We start from the raw sequence: 26,849 nt of genomic DNA, 5'->3' as shown, positions 1-26,849 counted from the left end.
CATGCTTTATGTATAGAAATAATGTATACTACCACATTACCAATATAACAAGAACATCATTTCATCATTTAACAAATATCTCCAAACTAAAATCATTCAAATCCCAAACTGATCCCGAGAAATGAGTCCATGCATGCATACCAACCCAGTTGGATTATTGCAAACACTCCAAGGACGGCTCCAACTCATCCGGAACACAGCAGCTAGAATCCTGACACATACAAAAAAATCTGACCATATCACCCTGGTTCTCAAAACACTTCCCTGGCTCCCCTTTCAATACAGAATCCATTTCAAAATCCTATTAGTCCATAAAGCACTCAGTGATTCAGCTCCCCAGTACATCTCTGACTTGCTCACAGTGTGTAACCCGACCAGGATCCTTAGGTCAGCAGGTGGAAGTCTTTTAAATGTACCTAGAGTCAAATGAAAGTCCGGTGAAGGGAACAAACTGCCTGCTGTCTCCACTTTTAAAAAAAGACTGAAAACATATTTATTTTCTCAAGTGTATGAATGATATCATGACTGTTGTGACTGGATGCATGTGAAGCAACACTCACTGTTTGTTTGATTGCTGTGTCTGATGTATGTTAGGTGTATCTATTGTTTTTCTGTTTTTATTTATTCTATTTGGAAAAATGTTTTTATTTTTGTAATTCTCCATGTAAAGCACATTGAACTTACGTGTAATGAAATGTGCTTTATAGGTAAAATTGCTATTGCTATTGCTATACTGCCAAAATGATTTAAAAGGTATTTTATCTTTTAACCCTCCTGTTATGTTCGTTTCTTAGGGACAGCAAAAATCTCCCTGGGTCAACTTGACCCGGGTCATATTTAATAATTCAAAAGTGTCAGAACCCAAAAATATCCCAATATACATTTTTTATATCTCATTATTAACTCAATTACTAACCATTTAAATTAATATTTAGTGCATTGGTGTTCTCAATTCTCACAGATCATAGTTAAATGAGGATAATTCACTCATTTTTTTATGAAAACTCATGTTAAAACTTGTTTTATGTGCATTAGAAAGTGATAGGAGTGAAATATGTCACACAGTTGCAAAGAAACATTTAGTATTTGACACTTCTGACACCTTTTAGCCTCCACTTTTACTGCAGGGTCAAATTGACCCGCAAAGAGTATCTATTTAATATAAACATGCAGGGGGGGTTGCAAATGTGTGAAATTAACCATTTTCATTTTATATGTTGTTCACGCTAATTAAGCCAAGAAGAAGTTTATACTTTATACTTTTAACATTTATTTTTTTCTCCCCGATTTATTTTACTTTAAAATGGGTCAATTTGACCCGCAAAATAACAGGTGGGTTAAAAGGAACAGTAAAAATCTCATCTTTTCTTTGTGAATGCAAATCATAAAAAATTGGGGTTACTGTTTCAGTGGGGTTACCTAAGGCCACCGCTCTGTGAGAAATGTCCGTGTCGGCCACCGTAGCTTAGTGACAACACAGCAAAGCACTTTGGCCGGAGTCTGCTGTATGAGGCTAAGCTGCTAGCTTGGCTGATAAGAAGCTAGCTCTGCAGTTTGTTGTGGATGAGTGCAGTCAGGCTGTGTCATTGACAGTTGACGTGAGTAAAAAAAGTGTTTCTGATCATTTCTTCTGGGTTTAAACGTGTCTGATCATGAGTGAACCCCGTTTATTGTGGAGAAAGTAGTAAGGGTGGTGGCTGTTAGCTTGTAGCAGCATCGGTTATGGATATGTACTGGAACGGCCAGTCAGCAGCAAGATGGAATGCTAACTTACAAACTGTCTTTTTCTTCATCCTTTAACATATAATATTAGTTGTCATGTCACCTAATAACCTTTAAGGTAAGTATTAAGTGTGAATGCAATGAGATTGAAAGCTAACTGACATGTGTAAAACGTGTTTGAAGGTGTAATTACGAAATGCTAGCGCGAGTTAAACTGAATATGAGGTTAGCTTAGGTCAGTTTTTTGCACGAATGCCTTTGCAACACGTCTCATAGATGACCTCTTGAGTCAGTCAATATCAAATGTTCATGATACAACAACGTGCTGTAACACAAGGGGAAGCTATACGTGTTGGCGGACAAGCTGGATTAGTTAACATTAGCCAGCATGTTCAGGAAATAGTCGGAGTCGATCTGTCAGTGAGGGTGACACCCTGTTAGAGCAAGTTAGAAAGAGTGTGAGCTGTGATTTGAAGCTCAACTTCGTTTTCATTCACTAAGGACATACCTGCCAACATTAGACAGTGCAAAATCAGCCTATAACCAGAAACCCAGTCCATATATAAGCAAAAACTGCAGATTAATACATTTAATAAACAGATATGTAAGTCAAATACTTTAAATGTCTCTTAATTTCAAGGTTTGCAGTAAAATAAAATAATGAAAACATGCCAAATTAAAAAAAATCTATGTTTTAGACATGAACACAAAATTCATAAACATGTTGAAGAGTGAGAGTAGATTGAGCCACTGCAGTGAGAAGTAACACATATTCCATGTAGAGTAAGTAAACTTTATTTAGTACCTTTCACAGACATAGTCACAAAGTGCTTTACAGAGAATCAATGTCGACAAGACAATACAATGAGCAATAAATAAGATAATTAAGAAAGTAGACACAATGACATCAAATTACAACAGAAGGTTGAAAGCCATAACAAAGAAATGTGTCTTAAGCTGCTTTTTAAAAGTCTCAGTCGAATCAACACAGCCCACTTGGGGCGGAAGACTGTTCCAGAGAGAGAGAGCCACATGCTCAAAGGTTTTAAGCCTGACACGAGGCACAGCAAGCAGACCCTGGTCTGAGGATCTGAGGGGTCTACTGGGGATGTAAGGGTGGAGCAGGTTGGAGATATAAGAGGGTGCTTGATGATGGATTGCTTTGTATGTTAGTAGAGGGGTTTGTGTTGACACCATATTTTGATGTTAATACCATTACAGTATTTCAATACAGTTGAATGCAGGAGTCTCTGTAACATGAATCTACATCTCTATGTGCATTTTAAAGTCATTTATCTGGGTCCTTCAAATCATATTTATTACCTACAGCTAAATGTTATCTGACCTACAGTAACCTCTGCATCCTCAGCCTCTGCTGCTTTCTGCTCTTTATTTAAAGAAGATATTTCCTCTGCATCTCCACCTGAGGTTATCAGGTAGAGTTTAGTGATTTAATAATTTCACCTGTAATATTGTGATAGTGACACTGTCAGCACTCTGTCATCAGACTCACACAGCTCCAAACTCTCCTTATGAACTTTAAAGAGGATGCTGCGTTATTGCATGTCAAAGCTTAAGTTAGCTAACAACAACAGGGCTAAACCACTTTAATGAGGGATGGATTAACTATTTAAACAGTGCAGAAGTTTGTTGAACTCATGACAATTCATCTAATGAACTCAGCTACCGGTGTCACAGATCTACCTGTGTGTCTGTGTTTACCTGCTGTCAGAAATAATCTCATGCAGTGTCTTTTAGATCAAACCATCTACAGGGAGAGGAGGGGTGGACGTTTTTTGGGGGTTGAATATAAGGCTCAAGTAGAGGACTTCTTGAAAAAGAAGTTGAGTGACACTCATTTGATTGACATCAACATGAAATAGGGAAATCTAATGGGTATTCTAATGACTGTATTTTCAATGTACAGCCAATGCTATGCTTATAAACATGCAGTGTTTTAATAAGAGGACTCTGTTCGTTTCGCCCAGAGTTTAAGAATTTGAGGAGGAAAATGAGGCTGAAGGAGATCCAGAGGACTGCCCACCAGGCGTGGAGTCCTGCCGTGCACCATCCCATCTGCCTGGCGTTGGGAACCTCGGCACAACAGCTCGATGCCTCTTTCAACACTACTGCTGCCCTGGAGATATTTGAGTTGGACTTCTCTGACCCCTCTGTGGAGATGCAGCTCAGAGGATCATTACCCACAGCAAACAGGTAATCTGAAAGGAATAATTCAAACATTGGATACAATTCCTCAGCAGGATTATACGCTGCTATTTCTCTGGACATATATACCTATGCAGGGATGTGACCTGACCCAATCCTTCAGTAAAATACTTTGATTACTGCTTTATTTTTATACAAGACAATGCAACAAGTATCTCAGCTTTATCACCAGCCACACATATTAACTGCCACAGAAGTAATGCCTGTATTTATTTGGCACCTCCAGTGTTGTGGTACGGTTCTGTCGTATGGGAAAGCATGCATAGTGTTCATTTGGACATTTATTGACAAATTTGGAGCGAAGAAATTTTTGAATAACATGAAGCACATGGGTCTTGTTTGCGAGTGGGGGTAAAATGGGGCGTGAGATCGACAGGCAGATTGGTGCAGTGTCAGCAGTGATGCGGGCGTAGTACTGGATCGTCGTGGTGAAGAGGGAGCTGAGCCAGAAGGCAAAGCTCTCAGTTTACCAGTCTGTCTACGTTCCAACTCTCACCTATGGTCATGAGCTGTGGGTCATGACCAAAAGGATAAGATCGCGGAAACAAGCGGCTGAAATGAGTTTCCTCTGAAGGGTGGCTGGGCTCAGTTGTAGAGATAGGGTCAGGAGCTCGGACATCCGGAGGGAGCTCGGAGTAGAGCCGCTGCTCCTTCACGTTGACAGCTGAGGTGGTTCGGGCATCTGATAAGGATGCCTCCCGGACGCCTCCCTTTACAGGTGTTACGGGCATGTTGAACCGGGAGCAGACCCCGGGGTAGACCCAGAACTCTGTGGAGGGATTATATCTCCCGCCTGGTCTGGGAACGCCTCGGGATTCCCCAGGAGTAGCTGGAAAGTGTTGCTGGGGAGACGGATGTCTGGGTCGATTTGCTTGGACTGCTACCTCTGCAACCCGACCTCGGATAGGTGGAAGAAAATAGATGGATGGGATAAAACACATGTCCAGTTCTTTCACATTTACTCCTCTGAATCACTCCCATTTAATAGCTCCCCTTTTTAGGACTAATCACTGCTCATAATGGTGTGTATCACATTTGTAGTACTCTTTAGTTGTAAATAACTCACCATATTCTTGTTTATTTCCTGCAGGTTGCACAGTATTGTATGGGTGAATTTTGGAATGGGAGAAGATGGTACGGGAGGCAGACTGGTTGGTGGAAGTGAAAACGGCACGGTTACTGTTTATAATCCCGAGGTCATAATGAGCTCTGGAGCAGATGCAATAGTGGGAGAGTCTGATAAGCACACAGGACCCATTAGGGCACTTGACTTCAACCCTTTTCAGGTAAACGTCTGCAGCCACAGCCCTAGAAAGACAGTGCTACCACATTTCTGAAGTACACACAACTAATCCGTCTTTGTTCCCCCTTTCAGAGTAATCTTCTTGCATCAGGAGCGAATGATTCAGAGATATACATCTGGGATCTGAACAACTTCAGCAGTCCAATGACACCAGGAGCAAAATCGCAGGTCAGTGTGAAGTTTCAGAAACGTAATATCTGTTGTGCGGTATGAGTTGACTTCCTGTTTTCATCCTGAACCTTTCACTTTCAGCCCCCAAAATAGAGCCCTCATTACCAAACAGACAGCTTTCTATTTGTTTCATTACCTTTGTACTTAAGTGTGAGAGTCAAGAATGAAAGACACAAGAGAGTTTCCTATATGGTTTCCTTTGCTGTACTGAAAAACATTAATTCTGTATCAGTGTTAGCAGCTTTCTGCACATTTCATTTAAATAAGCACACACATACAGTGTTTGCATGGAAAAGGCTTCCTAGTAATGTGATTTGAATATCAGGAATCTGTTTTTAACCGACACTCACAGCCTTTGTCTCCTCACTTTAGCCCGCTGAAGACATCAGCGTGGTGTCCTGGAACAGGCAGGTCCAGCACATCCTGGCCTCTGCAAACCCCAGCGGGAAGGCAGTTGTTTGGGACCTGAGAAAGAACGAGCCAATCATCAAGATCAGCGACCACAGTAACAGGGTGGGTGACCTTTTCATGCAAAACACAGCAGCTTCAAGTCAAGCCAGCTGGCAGTTATGCAGAGACTGTTCTTACACATCAGTGTTTATCCATAAAGCAGTGCAGAACCTGGCAGAGCCTGTCAAATTCCAGCAGAACACTGGCTCACAATCAAGACGACTGGGTGGCTTGTTTAGCTTTTTTCACTAAACCCCACCCTCTAACTTCTGTTTCTAATGATAAGTCTGTTCCATCCAAGATCTGAGCTGGGGTGCAATCAAGTTATATCATATTTATTTGACTGATGTTCTTGCAGTACATCTTCAGCTGCAGTAATGACAAACATTCAATCAATACCTGCTGTGCAGTTTCAGCACCGTCAAGTGGTACCTTCAGAGCTACGTAGTGATGCCTGAAACTTAAACCTAGTGTCTTCAATCATTTTCTATTATGTTAAAACATCTGATCTATACCCAATGAATGTATCTATGGGGCGCTGTTTGTAAAGTTGTGCACACTGAAAATAACAGCAACATGTCTCCACATTTAGCTCCAAAACTCTACATAAAAATGTAGAGTGAATTTTAAATAGTCACTTTTTTTTATCACATTTAGAGAAATATTTATGATCTTCTTCACATTTAATTTTGTTGTGAAAAATATATTAAGTTAAAATCAATGGTAAATCCAAACGTTAAATATAAATCTAGATGTTAAATGTTAAATATAAATGTTCAACGATAAATCTAAATGTTAAATATAAATCTAAATGTTTAATATGAATCTAAATGTTAAATACAAATCTAAATGTTCAACGATAAATCTAAATGTTAAATATATATGTTAAATGTAAAATATAAATGTTCAATGATAAATATGAATGTTAAATATAAATCTAAATGTTAAATGTTAAATCTAAATGTTCAACAATAAATCTTAACATTAAATATAAATATAAATGTTAAATATAGATATAAATGTTCAACGATTAATCTAAATGTTAAATCTTAATGTTAAATGTTAAATATAAATGTTCAATGATAAATATGAATGTTAAATCTAAATCTTAATGTTAAATGTTAAATATAAATGTTAAATATAAATGTTATATGTTAAATATAAATATAAATGTTAAATACAAATCTAAATGTTCAACGATAAATTTAAATGTTAATAGAAATGTTAAATGTTAAATATAAATGTTCAATGATAAATCTGATATGCGGCAGTGTGAATTTTGCATATCAGCTAAATATTTAGGATCGCAGAGCAACATTTAACATTTATATTTAATATTTACATTTATATTTACATTTATATTTAACATTTATATTTAGATTTAACACTTAGATTTATTGTTGAACATTTAGATTTAGTGTTTTAACATTTACATTTATATTTAACATTTATATTTATATTTACCATTTGGATTTAACAAAATTTTAACTTAATATATTTTTTCACAACAAAATTAAATGTTAAGGATATCACATATATTCCTCTAAATGTGATAAAAAAAAGTGAGTTTTAAAAATTCACTCTTCATTGTTGGGACGTTTTGGAGCTAAATGTGGAGAAATGTTTCTGTTATTTTCAGTGTGCACAACTTTACAAACGGCGCCCCATATGTATCCTGTGCTTAGTTCGACTAAACAATCCTGAGAAACTGGAAGTACCCCTTCCTGCCGGGTCACCTTCAGCAAAGTTAGGAAACATACTAGACGGTTGTAGCTTAGTAGCTCAACATCTTAAATCAGTCAGCACTAGAGGTGGGGCGTCTGAGCAGACACAAGCTGCACTGTTTCCATAAGCCTCTCTCTCTGTTTCTCTTTTGGGAAGGTTTATAACAAGGTTAGAATTTCAAGCATTAACTCAGAGAGGGTTGCGTAAAAACTTGAGTATCATATTCAGCCACCTTTCAGGTCACACATAAAAGTGAAAGTGGTTTTGGTTCAGCTGTTGGAATGTCCTTTTGTCATTCTAAGTCTCATCCATCATGTGGTTTCAGATGCACTGCTCAGGAATGCTTTGGCACCCTGAAGTTGCCACCCAGTTGGTCTTGGCATCTGAAGATGATCGACTGCCAGTCATCCAAATGTGGGACCTCCGTTTCGCCACGTCACCCCTTAAAGTCCTGGAGAACCACACAAGGTGAGGCTTTGACACTTTTTGTTTATTGTGATCCTCTTCCAGACTGTTCTGTATTGACTTGTTTTTTGTATCGGTGTCTTCTCTTCAGGGGGATTCTGTCCATATCATGGAGTCAGGCTGACCCTGAGCTCCTGCTGAGTAGTGCTAAAGACAACCGCATCCTCTGCTGGAATCCAAACACAGGAGAGGTATTTGACAGAAATCTCTGCTTGTATTTTTTTCCCGTTTCTGAATTACTCGCTCTCATTATCATGACTCGACTTCACTTCACTTCACGCATCAACTCTTTCATTCCAGGTCATTTACGAGCTTCCGACAACAAACCAGTGGTGCTTTGACGTCCAGTGGTGCCCCAGAAATCCAGCCCTGCTCTCTGCTGCCTCGTTTGACGGGAGAATCACTGTGTACTCTGTGATGGGAGGGAGCTTGAAGTCTCAGCAGCAAAGCACAGCTGATAAGGTAGGAGATTTTCAATGGCAGGATGTATTTTTAATCCTGAGGAGTGTGTGCTGAGCTGTTTCGTTTGACCACAAGATGGCGTCAAGGAATCAAAGATCCTCTATGAAATGAGCAACTACCTGCAGATTAACAGAACCTAACGTTGATATTAAAGGGTGGTGAGGTGACTGCTGTAATATTTGAGGTGATTGAGTAAAGTAAAATAAATATATATACATTTTTGCTAATCTACTGAATATTTTCTTCATTTGAGTATTAAACATTTTGTCCATAAAATATCAGGAACTTTCTTTAAACTTACTTTATTAATTTTTTTAAAAACAACTTTATTTATGAAGTTTTGTAGTGGGGATGTTAACAATTAATTGAGTATCTGATTATGCCCTGGTTACGCTCCATGTTGACACCTGATCACGTCTGGCACCTGACCACGACTGACACCTGACCACGATCACATACTCATTTTTCTCAATAAGAACAAGTAGTCAGAAAACTGGACACCTTGAGTCTGGAATATGTCTCTGTTCAGTTCTCAGTAAATCCACATGTTGTAACCTGAGCCTTCACTTTATACGAATGCATCCATGGCGATTATGAGCCTGCTCCACACGTTGATATTCAGGGTGTTTAACATTTTGTACGCCTCAATGTGACTTATAGTAATCAATACTGTCAGTTATATACATTGTGTCACTGAGGAAAAACGCAGTTGGCATTGTTTTTGACATGGAAAACGTCAAATTGTTTTTAATGATTAATCAATAATTGATTGTTGACATTTCCAAAGATTAATCACCGAGAATACTTGAATTTGACATCCTTATTTTGAACTTATACAACATATAAACATAAACACACACATACCAACATACTGAACTCGTACAGACAATACCCTACATTAACCCCACCCCGACCCCAGACTAAGAGCACACCCTAAAAAGAGAGCAATGAGGAAAATTCAGGAAGAGGAATAAACAAATTAGGAAGCCAACAGATAATGATAATGATAAGAAAATAAATGGATATTAAGTGTGTTGCAAGGTTCTCTTCTCATCCACTCATGTTTCAAAAAACCCACAGGCGTAGTCAGGAAATTGAGGTGAATATTTATTGGTGTCAGCCTCAATGCAGTGCAGGATGTTTACAAGGAAGGAAGAAAAAAACACTCAAAAGAATACTTACAAAAGAAACAATCAAAGACAGATTCAGTGGACAGACACTGCTCAACAAGCTACCTCCTTCCCCTTACCAGTAAAAAGAAGAATTGCCCAGAGGGAACCTCAACACAGCCCTCTTATATATTGGTGACTCCTCCCACTGGGCGTCACTAATGGTCAGAAGTTTTTACAAACATTACTTTTTAACAATTAAAACAACAAAAAAAAAAACAACAACAATACAAATCCCAATAATGATGTATTTATCACAAATTCTGATAGTAAAATACTCCAACAAACAAACATTTTATTTCCACACCCATGTGGCACTTTTTGCCCGCCATAGGCCCTACTTAATGTATGTTAATGTAATTTCCTTTCCAGGTTACTTTCCAGGTTGCCGCTCATCACGAAATACAGAAATTTTAAATCTATTTATAAGTAACAAGTAAAATGAAACCCAGATGTACAAACTAAAGGAAATAAAATAATGCAAAATTATCATTAACAACAGCAAAAGACCAACACAGGGACGTTTTGGTTTATTTAAAATTTATTTTGTTATTTTACATTTCCTGTTTTGTCTTACATAAATCCATACCCCAAAAATACTCACTTTACCATCAAAAAAAGATCACAAAAACAGTCGATTTCATTATTAGAGGAGCCAGAACTTGTAGAAGTTTTGTTTTATATCATATCTCAAGTCAGTTAGGGTGGTCTTTGCTGATTCTGTGTTTTTATATGATAAGTTTTTATCAGTTCTAAGCAAAAAATGTGTTCAAATGTTGTTTTATGACCAGAGTTTTATTATTTTTCATATTTTTTACAGCATCTTAACACAATAACTGACAGAACGCATTGTCCACAGAGGGCAATTAACAATGAATACAAAGAAACCAATCAGGGAAACAAATCAGTGAAATTTACAATAATATAAATAAACAAGCACATTTATACATATATGAATGCAAAGAAAGAGGAAAAAATAATATTACATAACTTAAAGACTGACTTTAGTATAAAGTGTTTTGTTGTCTACTATTTACAGACTGTAGTGCCAACATCAAACCACAGGGGGCTGTAAGCCTCCATCACCAAGATCAGTCAAGCTTCTTAGATGTAGATGGTCTGCAGTATGTTTACAATTTTCCATTCACGACACTCAGCTTAACAAAAACATGTTCCAATTTTAACATTTGATATGTTATTTTACAGATATCCTCCTCCTTTGATTCGATGGATCCCTTTGGAACAGGGCAGGTTCTTCCTCCCCTGCAGGTCCCTCAGCCTACAACACAAGAAACCATCATCCCCCCTCTGAAGAAGCCTCCTAAGTGGGTGCGCAGACCAGTGGGGGCTTCCTTTGCTGTGAGTGAGAGATTAAACCATTTCTTAACATGTAAATAGAAGAATATGTTAGAGTGGTCTTTAACCTTGAGACTTATTTGTCTTTCTTCCTCAGTTTGGAGGTAAACTGATCACCTTCGAGAATCCCAAGCCGCCTCCTGTGCAGAGCCCCCAGCCCGTCCCCAGGCAGGTGTTTGTGAGCCAGGTTACCACGGAGACAGAGTTCCTTCAGCGCTCCAGGGAGCTGCAAGCGGCGCTGCAGTCAGGCTCCTTCAACAACTACTGCCAGGCTAAGATTCAGAACGCCAAGTCAGATGCTGAGCAGGACATATGGAAGTTCCTGCTGGTGCGTTATTGAGTCATCACATTAAATCTGTCAGTCAGTGTGATGTTGTCCTTTGAGCTTATCTATATTCTATGTTTGCAGGTAAACTTTGAGGATGAAGCACGCATTAAATTCCTCAGACTTCTCGGTTTCAGCAAAGACGAGTTAGAGAAAAAGGTATTCTGCCTGTCTTGTATCTCTTATATCTAGTGAACCCTGCGACTTATATCTCATGCCTGAGCTTTCGAACTCTTCTGTTCAATCAGATCTCTAAATGCCTGGGGAAGAGTTTTCAGCACAATGGACATGGAGTAGACGCTAAAGATCTGGCAGAAAAGATGCAGCGGCTCTCTGCTGAGGTCAGCACACAAAATCTTCATCTTCTATTCTTTGTTTTGAATTTGCACGCTAACTGTTGTTTAATTAACCATACTCTCTGCTTTGTTTCCAGAGGTCTGATGATGCTGTTGCGGATGCTCGCACCTCAGGCTCTGTATCCCCTGCAGACTTCTTCAGTCAAACCCCGAAGGACAACTCCAACTTCCAGATCCCCATATCCTGTGGTACACACACACTTCATTATCAGTGAATTAAACTGTTTATCTCTGATTGCAAATTGAATCGCTGTGCTTGTTGACAGCTCATAACCTTTTGTTGTGCTTTTGCAGACACTGACGGTTTGATAAGCCAGGCGCTGCTGGTTGGTAACTTCGAGGGAGCTGTGGATCTGTGTCTGAACGACGGTCGTTATGCTGAAGCCATCCTCCTGTCCATCAGCGGAGGAGAAGAGCTGCTGAAGAAAACTCAACAGAAGTATCTCAGCAAGCAGAAGAACAGCATTTCAATGGTGAGGGTGTGTTTGATTTTTTGTACATGAGTGTGCTCAATCACAAGGAGCCGTGTATTCATTTAATTTGCGTCCATGTTCAGCTCATATCATCAGTGGTGACCCAGAACTGGAGGGACATCGTGCAGAGCTGCGAGTTGGACAACTGGAAAGAGGCTCTCGCTGCTCTGCTGACCTACGCTCACCCTGAGGATTTTGCCCGTTTGTGTGGTGAGTGTGTTGCAATTGTATAACACTTCAAATGACCTCACTTACAGGAGATCTTTGCTATGTTACCAGCACAGTTTTTAACAGTGTTTCATCTTGTATCCTCTCTTTAAAGACACTTTGGGAGGCCGGTTGGAACATGAAGGCACAGAGAAGCGCTGCCTGCAGGCCTGTCTGTGTTACATCTGCTCCGGGAACATCGAGAAGCTGGTGGAGTGCTGGGCCTTGCACAAAGACAGCGCCACTCCTCTTGGTCTGGAGGTAAAATCTCTGACAGGTTTTGGTTCTTCAAGAATGTTTGCAAAAAGCATTGAAGCCTAAAGGTAAGAGTAATGAAGACTGTCTTTGTGCGTCTTTATTTTTCAGGACCTCGTTGAAAAAGTCATGATGCTGCGTAAATCAATAGAGCGTCTCCGCAACAGCGAGGTGGCAGTCCAGAGCCCCATCCTTGCCGAGAAGCTTACATGCTACGCTGGCATACTGGCTGCAGAGGGCAGCCTGGCCACTGCCATGACCTACCTGCCTGAGAACTCAGACCAAGTGAGAGTCTATCTATTTCAGTGTCCATTCTCTCTTTGGATTGTGATGAAATGTTCTAATGGTTCTGCACGATTTGTCCACCCAGCCTGGGATCATGATGCTGAGAGACAGACTGTTTAACGCTCAGGGAGAGGCTGCCGGTGGTCAGCAGCCTCCAAACTCCCTCAACAGAGGAGGTGTGGCTGCAGCTAAGCCGGCTCCTGCTGCACAGACTCCTGCTGCACAGACTCCTGCTGCACCAAAAGCACAAGTCATGGTATAAACTCAATCATGCATGTTGCAAGATCATCCCTCCTACTTCATTCTAAATATTTCAACTTAACTTTGAAATTTGGTGTCATTTTGTCCTAAATTCAGGGTCAGTACCAGCCTCCCGCTCCCTCTCAAGTTGCCCCTCAACCGCAGCCTCCTATGCCATCATTTTTTACTCCACAAGCTGCTCCAGTGAACACCGGGCCTGGTCTTCCACCTTCTTCTCACGCCATGCCACCCAGCACCAGCCGCCCTTCCATGAGGTCTCCCTACCCTCAACATCCAGCTACAGCACCAGGTCTGACATGTAACTGTTTCGATCACTCTTTCAGTTCTGTAAGACTTCTCTTTTTTTAACAATGTACACATCTTTCCCCAGGTTTCCCTCCTCATCAGCCATTCCAGCCCCAGCCGATGCCCGTTGGCGGCCCCTCCTCCGCCTTCCCCCCTCCAGGTCCCTCTATGCCAGCTGCTAGCTTATCAGGACCCCCGCCTTCCTCATCCACCCAAGGAGGCCTGCCCCCCATGCCCAGCCCAGGGGTGCCACCAACAACCTTCATGCCATCTACCTCTTTACCATCAGGCCCTATGTCCCCCACCTCCCAACCTGGAGCACCAGTCCCCATGTACCCAGGGGCCCTCCACAACCAGGGTCCTGCTCCCCCTATGGCGTCCGGTCCGTACAACCCTCTTGGATCAGGGTATCCACAGGGAGGCCCCGGTGCTCCTGCTGCAAAGCCGTATGCTCCTCCTGTTGCTCCTCCTCCCATAGGTACACGTCAGATTCAACTCAAAATAATCACACACTCATTCCATCTGTTTGTTGAATCATTGTAGATAGAATCATATCCACGCATAAGATTCTGCTCATTATTACTGAATCATACTCAGCTGTTCACCTCATTTGACTTGCAGGCTTCTTTCCCTGGCTGAACTCCCAGAGTGACAACCAAGGTGACAGGGTTAGGGTTGGATATGGAATAAGAGTGCATTGAAATATACACCTGAGTTACCAGGAAAGAAAAAACACATAATATGTGGAGTTTAACACAAATAAAAAACACATTTAGGCCCATTCTCAATGTCAACACTCAAACACTCACCGACTTTGAGTCCGTGAGGGCTCAGGACTGTCCCACTGTCAAAACTTGGGATCTCTCACAGACTTTTTGAGCCCTTTATGCCCTCTTTCCATAAGTGGGCATTTTTGCAGACTTAGCTTAAGGGAATTACCCATAGTTCATAGCATTGGAAGCCCGAGAGCATTAAAGGGTAAACGAACGACATAACATGAAATAAAAAAAGAAAGACGTGAACAAGAAGCAGGAAGCTACAACAAATTTTGCGTCACAAAAAAGTTTGCCTGTAAAGTATAAATGTAGAAAACAGCCTTAAGGCTGATTTATACTTCTGCGTTGAATCAACGGTGTACCCTACACCGGGGGTCCACGTAGCTCCCGTACCTACGCCGAGGCCTACGCACGTAGCTGACGTGCACCTCCTCCAAAATGTAACTCTCCGTAGAGCCGACGCGGACCGCAAGCTCTGTGATTGGTCCGCTCGGCAGCTTTGTCTTTCCCGCATTTACAGCACTTCCGGGATCCCGGACATCGGCCGCACATCGGCCGCACATCGGCCGTGTATTTCATTTCCTCCTCTCTATTCTTCATGTAATCATGTCTGTATGATAAACAGCAACATGTATCAGCTGTAGATTAACATAACACGCTCTGAAACTCTGTGGAAAAGTAAACAGAGATCGTAGCGGGACCGGAAGCAGGCGGCCGGCTATCAGAGAGACCACACTGCCCTCATGCGTTTCAGCGGAGAATTGCTGCGCGACACAGACACACCGACGCACAAGTATGTGGGGCTCATGTCCGCGTCAGCCCCTGCTGCGTAGGGGAGACGCAGAAGTATAAATCAGCCTTTAATCAGCCAAACTATATTTGTCTTCACACATATGTGTATAAACAGTATAGTTTATATATTTATTGTTATATATTTACATATTCTACGTTTTGTGGTTAAGCAGTCTGTACGGTACAATCCTGAATCAAATGGCAGTTGGTCGTCCCTTAAAGCTGCAGTTGATAGGAACAGGGTAAAAAAACGATTCTTTTTTTCTGCTGGGTTTGGAAAATAAGTCATAATACCAATTAGTACTCATCTGTAATTGAAGTAATTTGAGATTATGGCCAAATCTCTCTTTTTCAATGCCTTTGTATCAAGCAATGTTATTATTCCCCTACTTTCCCGTTATCACGAACCAATCAGAGCTACTCTTCGATCCTCTGTCCCGATTGGTCGAGTGGCTGCCCCTACTAGGTTGTCCTGATTGGCTGAGAAGCTGGCACTACTTCCTCCTCATAGAACAAGCATGAGAAGTAGGGGAATTCTGGTGGGGTGGGGTAGTGTTGACATTCAAGACCTCTCAACAAACTGATGTTTATATCACAACTACCAACAGCAGCTTTAAGCGCCTTAAAATTGAGGAAAGTAAAAAAATTGTGCATAAAAATTTCTAATGCTGCGAAGGTGAGCTCCATGATGTCATGCAGGTTAAAGTGCTGTCCCTTTCCACTCCACGGTTTTTAGCCCTTACAGCCTTGTGCCCTCAATCACGTTCCAGCTGACCTCAGTTAAGTCAAGAAGGGCTCAGGGCTTAGGGAGGACATTGAGATTGGGCCTTAGACTCACTTTGTGACAGATTCTATTCCTTTCTGTTTTCTGGTAACTCGGTGTAGTGTTGGCGTTGTTTGCTTTCATGCTTCAGGGAAATGTAGTTTTTTGTATTTAGGCTGGAAACACAGCAAAAGAAAACTCCAATATCCTGGGTTTAATCCAGGCATGCACTTAATAATTCAAATTTAGAATAAAACAAGGCATTTTTTGATTCGATACAAACATATGAGCTCGCAAAATATGTCTGAAAAAGCTTCTGAGTACTGCTGAGTCATCATGAGTCCCCTGCCTGAATGTTTTACCATATTTTCTAAAAACTCCAGCTTAACGTTTTCTCACTCAAAGCGTTCTTACATGTAAACTAACCTCGGCTCAAAGAAATATTTTACTGCTTGAGTGTGGCTCCTTTATGAATAAGCTGCTGGTGTCCTTCTAAACCCCTCCCACTGTTTTTTTTTTTAGGACCTCAAGAGGGCTGGAATGACCCACCAGCAGTGAGGGGTGGACCCAGAAAGAAGAAGGTACTCGTGGTTCTATTTTGTTATTGATAGAAATGTCTGTATAACATAAATGAGTTCTGTGTTTCTCATGCGTCTCATTGTTGTGTATTCAGGTCCCTGATAACTACACTCCACCAGCCCCCATCACTGCTCCTGTGATGGGATTCCCCGTGGAGGCTCCTCAGCCACACGATCACACCCAGGTCCCTCCTGGAGCCCCCCAAGAGCCCAGCATGCAGGTCTGTGTGTTACAACTGATTGATGTTGTTTTATATTCTTAGCAGCAAACATGTCAACACCTTTTATGTGTGTGTGTGTGTGTGTGTGTGTGTGTGTGTGTGTGTGTGTGTGTGTGTGTGTGTGTGTGTGTGTCCTCAGCTCCTCCAGCAGCTGCCAGCAGAGAGGGTGGAGCAGAAAGAGATCCCTGCTGACCACATGGTGCTCAAATCCACGTTTGACAGCCTGGTGCAGCGCTGCCAGCTTGCTGCAAGAGACCCAGTAAGTCTGAGTATATGTGACATGAAGCTTGAGATACAGTAAAATCCAGCCTTTAAATTAATCAATCAATCAGACTTTATTTATAAACCGCTTTTCATACAATGATATTGTAACACAAAGTGCTGTACAAAATAAATAAATAAATTATGAAAAAAGAAGAAAAAAGATATACATAAAAAAGAAAAAGAGTGTTAGACCCACTGCCTGCAACCAAATCACCTGGAGTTTCGCCATCCACCTCTGCTGGTCACTTGTTTTCATGAATTGAGGAGTCTTTTCAATCAAACCAGCACTGCACAAGATTTATTCATTCAGGAGTGTACAACTGTATTGTACACAAAGGATGCAGCTCACTTTTTAGACATGGAATAAAGGTATTAAAATAGTGTCTTATAAATAAAAAAAAATTCAATAATCAAAGGAAAATCAAAGTCTTTGTTGAATATTAAATTACCACAAATGTTTCTTATTTTCAGCAAACCAAGAGGAAACTTGATGATGCAGCTAAACGTTTGGGTTACCTGTATGACAAGCTGAGAGAGCAGACGGTAAGAAATAAACACATGCACACCAGATACACTTTGAAAAGCTGTTTTTCAAATATTTAAGTTTGAAGCACATTTACCCTGTCTATAAAGAATATTTAACTGATGCATTATTGATTTGACATCTTAAATTAATATAACTTGGTCTTTATTATCATGTAGTCTTTTTGTCTCAGTGCCATCATGCAGTGAGGAGTTAAGACTCCCTTATTTTAGCTTCTGTCTGAGACGCTTCGTCTTAGCTGCTGTCTCTTTAAGGCCCCACCACTCCTCAAACCCCCTTTCCTCTGGTTGGCTAGACCTTGGGAGGCCTGTCAGAGGATGTGCTTTGGGCAGACCGGTCTGCCCAAAGCTTAACTGTATAAAATAAGGATGCAGTATCTGTGATGTCACCCATCTGTTTCTGAAGCGCTGTTTTGAGGCCAATCAGCGGCGACAGCCATATTGGAAATGCGGAACTCAACCAGGCAGAGTGTGATGTAAAGGGGCAGTTTGAGCCTCCTAGCCAATAGCTATGTGTTCCCGACCGGGAGTCAAGTTAGTCATGTCCTTATTTGGGCAAAAACTCATAATCTTAATATCTTCTGAAGCGTCTCGTTAGAAAAAAATTCAACCCCCGTACAGTGTGTGCCGATAGAGAAATTAGCTACGTAGAGCCAAGTCGTTTTTTGAACCAGGCTGTAAACATGTTTATTAATGCTGCAAAGATCGTCTTTTTTTAATTGGTGTCTATGTGGTTTCCGGTGTTTCTGCAGCCAGCCTCAAGCGGATTCTCGATGAATTGCAGTTTATAAAACTTCCACATGGGTTTCATATTTTGAGACCGGAGGTTGCCGCTTGGTTTCCTTTCGCTGTTCCAGCACCACAGATGAACAAATTAGCCACTTAGGAGATCTGCATGTGATGACCTCATCATTTCAGCAAGTCTCGTGAAGATCTTGCAAAGATCTCACGGTATTTTAAGAACGGACCGTTACGCAGTTTACACACAAATTTGGGATTACTACAACATATGCATACCTAGCGATTTGAAAATGTGCACACGTTTAGTATGGACTTCCAACGTTGTTACTTTATATCTACAGTATGTTTGAAATATGAGAAAGCATAATACCCAGTCTTTAAAGAGAAGTGAAAAATGCATTTATTCATCAGCTGACATTTGCTGAATGGAACTTTACAAATAGACCAGATCACACAGCAACAACCAGTGCTGTCTGGTGTGTAAAGTTTAACAGAACTTTAAACACATGTGGGCTGTTGTGTACAAAAACAAGAAGCTTTAGAAATTCTGTCTCTGGTGTATTTCACTATTTCCAGACACCTTCTTCATTGACATTGCATGAGGTGCAACATAATGATCATTCTTCCCTGCCAACCTCTCAGCTCTCACACAACATCCTGAACGGGCTCCACGAGATCAGCCGCTGCGTCGCGAGTCAGAACTACCAGCGTGGTCTGGAGGTGCACACCCAGGTGGTCAGCAGCAGCAACTTCAGCGAGATCTCCGCCTTCATGCCCATCCTCAAAGTGCTCATGACCATCGCCAACAAGCTGGGAGTCTAAACCCCCCCCCCCCACCAACCAGCCCACCGAGCAGACTTCAGTGTTATCATATTGTTATATATGTATTTATTTCTCCTTTTTTTGACCTGATGACATGCTTTGATAAAGAGAATGATATTGCTGATTGTGGTCTTCATCGCTCCATGTTTTCCTTCTTGGAGGGATGCAGCTGAGGGGGATTTCCTTGTGTAGAGATTCGTCATTGTTGCTGTGGTAATTTTACAAAAAAAAGATGAATGTATTCTGAAAGTAGTGATTCTGTGTAAATTCAACAGTTGATGTAAAATACAAAAGCAAGTGGTGAAAAGTTTGAATCGAGGTGGCGTGTGTGTACGAGTAGGTGCTTTATCACAGTCCACATTACACTCCATACATGTGCATACTTTTCGTCTTACTTCAGGAGTTGTCGATAAAGTTTGGATTGAATACGTGCAGTGTTCCAGCTGCAGAAACAAAACATGTGGGACGAACGGCTCCTGCATGGTGTGTAAGGCTTGAAACCAGAATTTAAAAAAACCTAGGTTGCACTTCCAATCCTTCATGTTGGTGTAGTTTGCACGAGGGAGAAACAATCTGATTTTCTCATTTCTTTATTCATTTACAACAGATATCAAGAGCATTTAAAAACTCTGAAACAAAGTCAACACTGATTGTTTTCTTCGCCTGCTGTATCAGATTGTGTTGGTTTATCGTGCCATGAGGGGTTTTGGGCCAAAGCACTGCAAAAGAATCCCAAACAGTGATTGTCAGTTAGCTGTTTACTATGATTTTCTGTGTTTTTCTTGTGTTAATTTAGCCCTGTTAGCACTGATGTTTCTTAATTAGCTTTTTTTCTTTCTCCATGTCACTCACTACTGAGTTCACATGGCAGCTCATGAACAAACATTAATTTATGTTGGACTGCAAATAATTAATCCTCCATGTTTAAAATGCTTTAACTCATCTTTCTACCAAGGCAACATCTTCTCCTTTTTCTAACTCTGAATTACTTTTTAAAGATAAGTTGTATTTGTTTTAGATTAGACCGCACAGTTCTACAAACCTGAATGAAATGAAAAACCTGTAATCTACAGAGGTTTGTAGCTGGACGTACAGCTGGATAGTTTGATGTATCATGGCAGCAAGAAGGCAGTGAAGTGCCTCCGTGTGCTCATTTTGGTTGCACAGATATTTATACAATCCATGTTGCTTACTTTACTCATTGCAGAAACTTTTTCAAATAAAATTTCACTTCAAAGCTTTTGAACTGGATTTATTGTCTCAGGAATTTGTAATTTCAGCTAAGTTAAAGCTCAAATACCTGCATTTAGCATATTAAAAAGACTAACCAGAGACCTCTAAATTGTATTTCCAGATGTAAAATATGATCTCATAAAAGGAACATGGAAGATTTTATTAATCCCTGAGGAGGAGTCCAATATTTTCACGTTTTTTTAACTTTCACACAAGCTTAAATGCACGCATGTACAGACATGGTCCTATTGGCATGCATTGTATATGTCAGAGTGAGGGGACCCCTCACACTTCAGCACCTTTAGTGCTTAATCTCATTGCTTTTCTTTCAACAGTTAGATCTGTTACTAATGAGGAATATTCACCAGAGATAATGTAAATAAAGGCGGTTCCTGCAGTGTGTAGCCAATGACTTCATCTGAAACCTACCTGTGGCTGTTTTCAAAACTGCCTGCTACATACTACCCAAGAATGTAGAATGCAGTAAGCACTGCCTACTGCTTACTGAGTTTAAAGGTAGTATGTATGACTGTTGCGTGACTATCAAAAACTAGATTAGTCACAGAGAGGGGAATACAGGGATCTGTCTGACGCGCTGACTCCAAGGGAGGAAACATGAAGCCGTTACTGCAATTCAGGGTGTTTATTTGACCTTCTCGATAAAACATACTTTCAAAAATATATTTCATGTAGATGAACTTGCAGAACAGAACTATGTGGTGGTAAAAAGCTTTAGAGGTCAACAGAAATATCAGCACCCTGCCTCCTCTCTCGCTGCACCAGGCAAACAGATTCACAGGCAGTTGCAGGTGATATTCATTAGGCAATCAGTCAGCCCCAGTGAGGCACACGCACACGCACACGCACACACACACACACACACACACACACACACACACACACACACACACTCTCTCCCAGTGATAAGTGAGAAACCCATCACTGCCTCTACAATGATTGTTCTGTTGGATCTGTTTTACAGTATGCTGAGCCAGACGTCACTGGATTTCCGGTTTCAGAAAGCCGATTTAAAAAGTTAAGAAGTGGATCAAATGGAATTTAATATTTTTCACAGCACCTAAAAACTGAGTTCCCCTCATCAAAAAAGAAGAAAAAAGAAGAAGCGGAACGTTAGCGCTGTGCATTGTGGGAAACAGTATGTGAGGCAGACTGGTCCGATGCATACTGTGAAATTTTCCCAAATCAGTAGACATCCAGGGAGTTTTGGCTTACTGCAGATTTTGCTCTTGTTCACTTACTATGTACTACATACTGAATTTTGGCCAAATCAGTACGTACTGCTAGTATAGTAGGTGGTTTCGAAAACAGCCCATGTCATTGGTCTCAGACGTGATAAATAACATTTAGAAGTAATACATTTTGGCAATGTTGGTCTTGTTAGCATTATTGGGACACATTGGGGCATCAGTATTGATTTCAGTCTGATGCATTACCAGCTAAAACCTCCTCATAGGAGCTTTAATTTATAGAATATTGAATGTTTTTTTTAAAGTGATGATTTGACGGTTTAAATTAATTTTTCACACATTCATAAATGGATGCCGGTCCTCAGATTTCACATGATTGTGATTTTTTCTTACAATATATGAACATACTTTTTTTTTTAGTACATTTCCTGCTATTTTTTTTAATATATGTATACTTTTTTATTAGAATTTTCTCATAGACAGTTACATAAAAAAGAGACATAGTGGAGGTTGGTAAAAGAAAAATATAGGACATGGAAGAAAAATAAATAAATAAATAAAAATAAATAAATAAATAGATAAATAAATAAATAGATAAATAAATAAATAAATGTAAGCAATCTTATTTTAGGTGCCTGGAATTTCCTGCTATTTTATTCCATGAAACGTACTGTATACTGTAAAAACCATAAAGCATGTACAATTAAACAAGTAGCTATTCTTAGTATAATATACTATGGTGTGTCAGCATAGCATTGTATGTAATTCCCATGTTGACCACTAGAGGTCTCTCTGTTCACCGTCTGTGTACTCTCTTTGCACACCTGAAACACAATGAGCTCCTTACTGCCTTTGTCAACGTTTCTACACCCACGCCCACAGGTAAGTTTCACTTCTGCTGCTGCTCTTTCCTCCCACTTACACAGGAAGTAAAAAATGCACAAAGCTTTCATTTAAAATGTTCATATTAGATTTTTAGTTCCATTGAGCTCAATGATGTCATTTATGTTACAAATCTCCTGAGGGTGACAGTTTGCACACTGGCAAAGGTAGTTCACATGCTTGCCCTCCATTGGTTCAGGAGGATCATAAGTCAAGACCTCGCCCCTGATTGGCCGGTTGGTGTCAGACGCTCCGTGCAGCGTGGCGCGTGTAGGTTTTTTTTGGGGTGGTTTTGAACTGCAGTAACCCCCGGTCAGTCAGTCATGGGGTGATGTTTTTATGATGTTAACTTCATCACATCACACCGCTTCTACGCCCTGAGTCACTCTGTTCTTTGGACACTGAGGCTTAATGGGCTGATCAGTCTTAGTCAGGCTGAGATGACTCTTACATCCACAGTATATTTACTCAAGAGTAACCTACCTGTACTCTCTTTGATGTTTGAAATGCATTCTTCTTTGCTCCTCTACAATTATGTGTAGATTCTCCTTTTTGTTCCTATTCTTCTTCTTCCTGTCTTTCTTTTTTGTATTCTCTCTTCTTCTTCTTCCTTTTTATTGTTTTGGCTTTTTCTACTATGTCTTTGTCATCTTCATTTTGTTTTATATATTATATTTGGATGCATGTGACTTCATTGCACAACCCCAATTCCATAAGATTTGGGATGCTGTGTAGAATGTAAAATATCATGGTGACCAAATCCTTTGAAGCCTATATCTAATTAAAAGTAGTGCAAAGTCTTGATGGATGAAAATGGGTATGGCTCTGTATAAACACAAACTCTGTGATCTGGTGCAATTTTTAATTTATTTGTATGTAATTTATTTACATATTTCTCCTCTTAATTGTTATTGTCATTATTTTTCTTTTGTTTTCCAATATTCTTTTTTACCCTTGGCTGTCCTGTGACTGGAAGCCAGTTGTATCTAATTTTTTCTTTATTATTTCTGAATTGTCTTTGTTGTATTTGATCTTTGTCTGTATGGAAAATTCAATAAATACACCATGACAAAAAAAAAAAAAGAAAAAAAAAGTAGGTCAAAGTCAGTCGGAACTGAAATATGTTCTTATGTAAATAGTTATATATCTGAGGGTTTGTGTAATGGATGTATGCAAGAAAATGAGTGTTGATTACTGACTGAAGAGGTGAGGATTAATGTATATGTATGTGTTTAAATGTCAAGAGTATAAATTAATGCATTCACCTGGAAAGACTGAGGACAGAAACATTTCAGGACTGACTATGTGAACATACTTTTTCTCCCTATGCATACATAAAGGACTGGAAAAGGATGAATACAATTATCGAAGTGTTGTACATTTTGTATTGTTACCCTTTCCAAATAAAAATACAATTAAAAAAATAAAAGAAACTGAAATATGTTATTGTTTTGCAAAAAAAATATACGCTCATTTTAAATATGATGCTAGCAACACATTTAAAAACAGTTGGGACAGGGACAGCAAAACACTGAAAAAGTTGTCTAGTGCTAAAAAAAAACACCTATAGGAACAACTCCCAACTAATTGCATTAAGTTGCAACAGATAGTAACATGACTTGGTATGATAAGGGCACTCAATATTAGCCAAGTCTCTCAGAAGTGAAGATGGGAAAAGGTCTGTGAGAGACTGGGTGATGAAATAGTTCTGCAATATCAGACCAATGTTGCTCAGCATGAAACTGCAAATAATTTGGGGATTTCCTCAACTAGGGTTCATATTATTGGTAAAAGGTTCAGAGAATCTGGAGAAATATCTGTACAAAAGGGACAAGGCTAATCTTTGGGCGGCACTGCATTAAAAAACAGACATGACTCTGCAGTGGAAATCACGCAATGGGCTCAAAATCACTTTCAAAAAACACTGTCTGAGAACACAGTTTGTTGCTGCATCCCCAAATGCAGAGTAAACTGTACCATACAAAGAGGAAACCATATATATAATACCAGGGACTTCTCTGGGCCCAGGCCCATTTAAGATGGACAAAAGCAAAGTGGAAAACTGTCCAACGCTCTGACTAATCAAACTTAAACATTCCTTTTGGAATTCATGGATGTCGTATCCTCTACTCTAAAGAGGCGAATGACCACCTGGCTTGTCAGTGCACAATTCAAAAGCCAGCATCCCTGAGGGTATGGGGATTCACAAGTCATTTTGTAATTTGCAATTTATTTATTATACGATAGCTCCTTGAGATGCAGCATCTCGTTTTCAAGGGGGTCCCAACAAAAACACATAGCAAATTAATACACACAAAGCAGTAAATCACAACAAACACAAATACACAAACACAGACAGCTCTCCCTCACCCAGCACCCCACCATTAAACAAAACTTTGACAATAGACAGCAAAGAGAAAGGCATCAAAAAAGCACATTAACACACGTCAGAAACAGGAACAGCTTGTTTCTAAATGATAAAACAAATTTGATTTAAAGCAGTGGATGGAGGTGATGGATTTCAGAGAAGGGGGTAGATTATTCCAATCACATGGGGCTTTGAATTTGAATGACCTGCGACCAATTTCTTTATGGATTCTGGGGACAATGAAGAAGGTGTCCATCCCTTTACTGTAGGCGAGCCCAGTTTGGCAGAAGCTTTGTCCCGTTGGCCATAGCACTGCTAAACAAAATGCCCATGTTATGTGTCCTGTGTGTTCATCTTTGTCCGGTGTGTATATATGTGGGATGATGTGCACCATTGTTGTGAGGCTGGGTGGATGTGTATTGTTTGTTTGTGTTTTATATATGTATTTTTAGTACAGACGGTGACAACAAATTTCCATATTAAGGACAAATAAAGATCTATCTATCATGGCGTGGCAAGTTTACACATTTGGGAAGGCTCCATTAATCCTGAATGAAGCAACCTATACCGCCATCCAGACACAGCCTTTTTTAGGGAAGACCTTGCGTAATGCAGCAAGTTGATACCACTACATTCTGCATGCATCACAGCAGCATGGCTCAATAGTAGAAGAGTCCAGGTGCTAAAGTGGCCTGCCTATAGATTCAACTTGTCACCACAAGAAATCATTTGGTGCATCATGACCTCATTTACACAGTATATGATCATGATAACAAAGATATGATAAGGAAACCTTGAACTGTTGAGCAGCTGAAATCCTACATCAGGTGAGATGACGACACGTCACTTTCAAAACTAAACTGGTTACCTCACTTCCCAAACATTTACAGAGTGTTGAAATTTGAAGTGGTGATGCAACAAAACGGTGAACATGCAGCTGTCTCAACTGTTTTGAAATGTGTTCATGGCATCAAATTTTAAAATTAGAAAATATTTCTGATAAAACAGTCACATTTTCAGTTTCAAAAACTGACTTGTTGCACTATTTTTTTTAAAATTAAAATAAAGGCTTTAAATGGGAGAAATGGGAGAGATACACAAGTAGCAATACTTCAAATGATTCACCGGTTATAAGTGAGAAATAAGTAGACAGTAGTACATGTTCTTCATTTTATTAAATGCTCTATTTATTTTTCTATATTTAACCCTTGCTTCTCTCCTCTTTTCAGCGCTTAATATACACAGGTATACACTTTGTCAATTTTGAAATATGTATCGACTCCCTGAATTAACTATATGAATTAAGCCCCCTTGGGGGTCACTCACACTAATGAAATGCAATTCTGATTTCAATGTAATTTGCAATCTGAAAATTAATTGTTATTATTTTACTTTTATTTAACATTATTATTATTATTATTATTATTATTATTATTATTATTGCTGTTGTTTTTGTTGTTATTGTTGTTATTATTATTATTATTATTATTATTATTATTATTATTATTGTTGTTATTATTATTATTGGTTGTTGTATTTTACTTTATCCATCTGTCTTGTTTTGGTCATATTCTTCTTTCCTTTTTTCTTTGTTTGACTAACTGTATGTAATAATCTTGAAAAATTCTAAAAAATAAAAAAAAAGCCTTTAAATGATTTGCAAACATCAAAATTTATTTATAAACATATTACACAGTGTCCCAACTATTATGGAATTGAGGTTGCATGATGAAGTATTTTTGGAATGTTTTATAGCTACAATTTTAAAATAAACACAAGACTTAGCACTACTGTATCAAAGTACATTTACTCTTTTACTGTACTTTAGAACATTTAAATGTTTTTTAATATTTCCATTCTTCCATTTGTTAGAAGTTTAAATTTAACACTTTATTAAATATTCTATATGTATTTGCAATATTGCTATAAGCTGTACCTTTTAAATGCTGCCAACATGATACAAAGAAATGATAATGTAATATAAAGTAACTACAAGGGACTTTTTTCCTTGATGGGAGAACTTTTAGTTTTGCAATTACAACGTTAAAGATTTAAAGTATTTTTTACATTATGGAAACAAAACTTTGACTTCAGGTATGGAACTGAGTATCTATAAAACTTTTGATTTTAAGATAACTTTTGAAAACGTTACAGCCTTTAAT

The 26,849-nt window shown here is 39.5% G+C and overlaps 1 protein-coding gene across 2 annotated transcripts; it reads left to right on the top strand.

The window, feature by feature from the left end:
• Positions 1-1,451: 1,451 nt before the first annotated feature.
• sec31b (SEC31 homolog B, COPII coat complex component) lies at positions 1,452-20,237 on the top strand. Of its 2 annotated transcripts, XM_034707427.1 has the most exons (26): positions 1,452-1,598; positions 3,711-3,936; positions 5,039-5,234; positions 5,324-5,419; positions 5,795-5,935; positions 7,923-8,065; positions 8,154-8,253; positions 8,363-8,524; positions 10,900-11,052; positions 11,147-11,377; positions 11,459-11,533; positions 11,623-11,715; positions 11,808-11,919; positions 12,025-12,203; positions 12,287-12,413; positions 12,526-12,671; positions 12,777-12,950; positions 13,036-13,206; positions 13,308-13,500; positions 13,582-13,974; positions 14,118-14,156; positions 16,350-16,408; positions 16,501-16,626; positions 16,766-16,885; positions 17,362-17,433; positions 18,817-20,237. In XM_034707427.1, exons 2-26 carry the CDS (start codon positions 3,734-3,736, stop codon positions 18,994-18,996), a joined length of 3,684 nt encoding a protein of 1,227 aa, XP_034563318.1. In that variant the 5' UTR covers positions 1,452-1,598; positions 3,711-3,733; the 3' UTR covers positions 18,997-20,237. The 2 variants fall into 2 exon arrangements, with proteins under 2 accessions (XP_034563318.1, XP_034563319.1); XM_034707428.1 differs by lacking the exon at positions 14,118-14,156.
• Positions 20,238-26,849: the final 6,612 nt, after the last annotated feature.

This window comes from Notolabrus celidotus, chromosome 18 (assembly GCF_009762535.1).
Source record: "Notolabrus celidotus isolate fNotCel1 chromosome 18, fNotCel1.pri, whole genome shotgun sequence".
NCBI lineage: Eukaryota > Metazoa > Chordata > Actinopteri > Labriformes > Labridae > Notolabrus > Notolabrus celidotus.
The sequence above is the reverse complement of the archived record's forward strand: the minus strand, read 5'-3'. Positions and strand labels throughout refer to the sequence as shown.